At 43.7% G+C, this 5,116-nt stretch overlaps 1 protein-coding gene and 1 long non-coding RNA gene across 3 annotated transcripts in view; one reads left to right on the top strand and one right to left on the bottom strand.

Annotated features, from left to right (window-relative positions):
* LOC107265828 overlaps positions 1-1,127 on the bottom strand; it is a gene marked incomplete in the record, with an annotated part of 32,088 nt that extends 30,961 nt beyond the window's left edge. The window contains 1 exon segment of the mRNA XM_015735687.2: positions 995-1,127. Within this exon segment, the coding sequence (XP_015591173.1) occupies positions 995-1,015 (21 nt within the window).
* LOC107265831 overlaps positions 1-4,915 on the top strand; it is a 28,345-nt gene extending 23,430 nt beyond the window's left edge. The window contains exons 3-6 of one of the 2 annotated variants that reach the window (XR_001537297.2): positions 472-851; positions 925-1,747; positions 1,818-2,015; positions 2,110-4,915. This is a non-coding gene — a long non-coding RNA (uncharacterized LOC107265831). Of the gene's footprint in view, positions 1-42; positions 392-471; positions 852-924; positions 2,016-2,109 lie in introns of those variants that run through there. The other variant, XR_003059203.1, reaches the window with a different exon arrangement.
* Positions 4,916-5,116: the final 201 nt, after the last annotated feature.

The following is a 5,116-nucleotide window of genomic DNA, read 5'->3' as shown; positions in this document are numbered from 1 at the left end:
CCGCCACTCGTCCAGCCATTCCTGTCGACCCTGCTTCCCCCAGCCCCCGCCTAGCACCCATTCCTCTACGGTCTTTTCAACCTCTCTCTCGTCTCTCACCCCAACACCACCAACGACCCACACACCGTCTCACTCTCTTTGCGAGCGCCATTGCCCTCCCTCCTCCCGCCCCCTGGCAGTCCCCGGCCAAGGAAACGCGGGATCGCTTCGAATTCAAACTACCGAACACGAGGTTACCACGCGTCAAATCTGACATTCCACGACGATGCTCACGAAACGGCCGAAATGCCGACTTTAAGAATTTCACGAGAAATTCACGGTTTTTTGACGATTCTCAGATCGGAGTAGCTGTTTAGTCTTAAGCTTGTGTTCGAGTCATGTCTGAGAAAATGTATGTCTTAGTATTTCATAAAGAAATTGATTAAATTTTTTGTTGATGTTTAACATTTTAAAGCGTTTGTAAAATTATAGGAACAACCTGGCAGGGTTCATGTTTCGAGGGACGAGAGTCTAAGAGGGTGAACGTATCGAACGTTCCCTTTTGCCAAGAAATGGAAGAAGGATTTCCCGTGGGTAGAAGTGAGCGCGATAGCAAGAAACGTTATGTCACGGCTTGGCTATGCTTAAAGATTATTTGATGTCTAAGAATCCTTGCGAGAGCATGCACGAAACATTGCCGAGAGGATTCCACTAGCTTTGTGCTTCTGTCATTTTTCGTAACACAACTGTCGTAGATTCGCCCTGGTCGATTGGTCGAGTTCGGTTATTCGAAGGATATTCTAGGAGAGACACAAGCAAGTCACGAATCGTCTCTGTCAGGAAAACACACTCCGACAAGAGCTCACTGAAAGGTCTGAAATAAATTCCTGGGGATTTATCAATATTCCTCGAACGACAGCAGTGACTTTCGATCCTGGTTTGTAGATGGTGAATAAATGCCTGGACTCGCTTGAAACCTCAACCAAAGACAGTCTCATACCGCACAGAAACTCACCTGACCAACGTCGCACCACATTATTATTTAGCTGGCACTGATGACAGCATCTTGGACCGTTCGTAAACCATATACAGTACGGAATAGTCGTAGATTTTCAGTGAGAAACCGTCTGTGGAAAGTCCGAGGTCGCAAGGTGTCACAGTCTCACAGAGCCAAACGCTACTCGTAGGAACACCACACGATCACTCCGACTGAAAAACAAGTCTCACCGACGACCCTACTGGCTAGCCAGCCATGCAAAGCATTACTGAGTACTCTGACAACAGTCTTCACCGAGTACCGCCGCTCGGTTTTCCCCCGAGCCAGCTCGGGAGTTTCCGTTAGCGTTCGGCCCACCTGCACTCCGACACGACGGCACAGCAAGCCAGGGCCGTCTACTGTTAACTGGAACCCCGATCTACAGAGTTCGCAGCCTGCCTTTCAGCTTGCCTACCTGCGTGCTTGCTTGCCTTCCCGAAACTACATCCTACCGAGTACAGCAATATGCTCCGTAGAGAGCCTGAGACCCTCCAAAATTAACGGGCAACGTTCGTCCACGACACACCGTTGTGGTTGTCGTCCAAGGGAAAACGGGGCCAGGTCTCTGGAAGATTGTTCCTCGACTTTCAGATGACCGCTCACTGGTGATATGAGCTTCCTGCGACTTGCAAACAGCACTGCTTTTAATAATTTGTTTAAATCGAAGGATAATGATTGAAACAATTTCAACAGGACACTGTCAAACAAGTTTTTTCTAATATCCAGATGAAGGTAAATGTGCATTTAATATTACAAGCTAATTCCGTACTGTTTATATCTCTACAGGAGCTTCTGTTGTTAGCTATAAAGTGTGATTGGACCAAAAATAGATGCGAACAAATCCGTACACGGTCAGATTGTTACCTGATGCGGATCTGTGAATTCTCTTACTCCTGGAATTGTTAACTGTACCTGAATGAACGTAGGTAGAATGACCCCGTTTATTATCTGGAGGGTCGTAAAGTCTAAATGACAGACGCGACGTAAAGCGCTACCGAATGTACGTACTTACCTTATATACAATATATGTATATATATAGACGGTTAATAGGCTTAGTAATACTATACTAATAATCGCTAGTTCCTTTTTTCAGATTTTTCCAAGACGAGTGGTAAGACTGTTTCAGGATAGAGGATATAACTTTGAACCTGTGTCCAACCGGTATAAGCACAAAGACGGATCGTAAAATTAATTTACTATTCCAATTAAAGTTTCGTGGTAAGCAAACAATTAATACAAACAAATAGAGGGTAGAGTGGAAGTGGACAGTGTATAAAATAAATTATGATACTTCCCACCTTACAGTAAGATCGTTCATCTTCTTAATTTATGATGCTCGAGGACAAAAATCTTTATTGAAAAGAGCGCATTCAGGAGGTAAAACATACTAAACGAAAGAGCGAATAAAAAACAAATAACGATAGCAGTATTTATGCTTTGATTGAAACGAACCGATGATTGCTCCCTTTTAAATATTCAGAAACGTATTTATAGATATAGAAATATTTCTCGATCCAGCAAGTCGAACTATTTGAACAGCTCTTTGAAAATATCGCGTTCGCACGTGGAATGCGCGTGCTGAAAAGTTCGCGGTCTTTACCGTGAATTCCCGCTATACGAATAGCATGTCTCTCGAGTCGTTTGTACCGATAGTCAAATAGGCAGACGCGCACGTGATTTTCAACAATTCTCATATAATACCCACCTCTGAAAATATCGACAGTTTATAAAGTGCGCCTATCAGGTTACACAGTCCAGGTTCCACTACCCTATACTGTTTTGTTTACGTTCGGCTACGCGCTCACGATTATAGGTTACGGCTTTCGTATTATTACTGTTTTATTTATTCGAGAACGATGTCGGTGCGCATCCATTCAGCATACGAGAATTCATATTGTAATTGAAATGAAAATGTATCGACACGTTGTAACTAACGAGATGAGAGTGAGGTTATAAAACGGCAATTAAAAAAAAAAGGCGTAACAATTAAAAACGTTAAATTCTTATAACCTGATAATAAATTTGATCGAACCTCTGTCGTTGATGGATATTGTGATCTTGTCTGGAACTATTAATGCATCAAATGTCCATTTTCTCAGTAGCCAGTGTCAGTCGTCGTTACTGTCTATCTGAGCTCCGTTTTACTGCATATTAAAAAAAAAGAAAAGTGTTATAGGTCTCGAATATATTCGTTTTTAAAATATGATGATTGTCAGCTTCGAGATCGTGGACGCGATTCAGCTCAATGAAAATGAAAAACTCTAGACACATGTGGATTCATATAGATATATGTTAATCCAATGACAACTTAATTTATGCATGTATGATGTATATACACGCACGCCGTCACCGCCAAGACTTTACACCTGTACCAGAGCCGTGTTAAGCACATTGCATAACCTGCGGGTAGCACGAAGCTTGTCGTGGATCGTCACGACCTGTACAAATTTTCAACGAAACGAGTGGAGGAAACGTTTCGTTTTGGTAGCGCGACATCGATTCACTACGAATCGATCCAGTCGCCCTGGAAAAGGCTTGGAATAGTTGGCAGTGAAGTCATCGATACTCGTCAGTGTCCTTAAATTCACCAGAATAATGTTTTCAAGAAGATACAGTATAGCGCCACCATTATTGAAAATTAAAAATCAATATCTATTATAGAAATTTCAAAAGTTGAAAATTTTACCAAATTTTGATGCAGTATTTATCAGTGAGTATTACGAGAAAGAGAAAATAATAATAAAGAGAAAATGTGAAAAAAAGAAATTTATAATTTTTTTTCTAATTTCAAATGACAGCTACTACGCGCGTTTCAACAGTTTAAGTTACTCGAAGAGCCTCCTGACGCTGGGGCCCCTAATCATGAACCTAGCGCTGCTAGGCCTAAAACCGCCACTGACGGGCTGTATAGGCGTGGCAAGCTAAGCGTCGGCCGGCGTTCACAGACAACGCCGCTCGCCGATCACGTTATACCGTCCTGCTGTATACGACGAGCAACCTAAGAAAATTCATCGAAAACATTTTTATTATTTCCCGCTGAAATGGCGTGCGCTGTCGCGATTTCGGATGCACGTAGCGATGCGGTTGGGGATGGTTCACCGATTTTTGTAGGGTAGAATATGCGTCGCGATGTGTTTGACATGTTACGTGAAATATTTCAGTGGGTAGGTTCTTTCGGGTGGAAGAGAGACAGAGAGACCTCGAACGAGAGAGTGGAACAAGGAGAGAGAGTGGAAACCGTTGGAAGGCCGCGTAACGCCACGAGAGCTGTCGTTTTCTCGTCGATGTTCTCCTCGTGGTTGTTGCCGTCGTCATCGTCATCGGCGCAGCTACGTGCGTCGTGACGACGACGTCCATCAGGACGACCTACTCGGGGACGAGGACGAGGACACGAATCAGCGCGGGAGAGAATGAAAGGTGCGCAGGAGTATTTGAATGCGTTGCGGGCTTTTCAGTACGGCCGGTCAGGCAGGAACCGACTGGAGAAACTTTGGACTCCATGTTGGAGACATATGGCTATGTCTTTCCTGTTGAACTATACAGAGTCAGAGTTCCAGGGAGATACTGGCACTACCACGGCCGGCGGACTCTGCGTCATTGCATGGCTGACTCGGTCGGACTGACTCTGCTAAAAGTCGGAGACTCGTCGCGACTGACTCTCTCAGCTTATTGCCAACGATGCGCAAACAATTCTGCTTTCTTGAGCTCGGCTGACGACGTTCCTAGCATCGCTGCGCTTATGCGACGACGGCTGGCGCAGCGACGGACACTACAGAGATGCGTTGATCCACCGTCGCAGCGCGCATAGACATACATACGTATCTACTATAATCTAAAATATCGATATATTGTATTGTGTAATAATTTATATTTTCAATAAGCTAAACATAAACATTAAGAATCCAGTGATTATAATTTTATATTTTCGAAATTAGAGAAATACTCTTATATTATTTTTTAAATTACTTTCTTACTTCTTGCTTGGTACCTAATCATTTCCGGATGCTTAAGAACATTGCGATTCGAGTACGACTCACTGTTCACCTCCTTGAGGACGATTGTCTTGTGTTGCCAGACATGCGTCCCGCTGTTCCGTAATT

Source organism: Cephus cinctus, unplaced genomic scaffold, assembly GCF_000341935.2.
Source record: "Cephus cinctus unplaced genomic scaffold, Ccin1 Ccin1_scaffold0240, whole genome shotgun sequence".
NCBI lineage: Eukaryota > Metazoa > Arthropoda > Insecta > Hymenoptera > Cephidae > Cephus > Cephus cinctus.
This window is presented reverse-complemented; position numbering and strand designations above follow the sequence as displayed.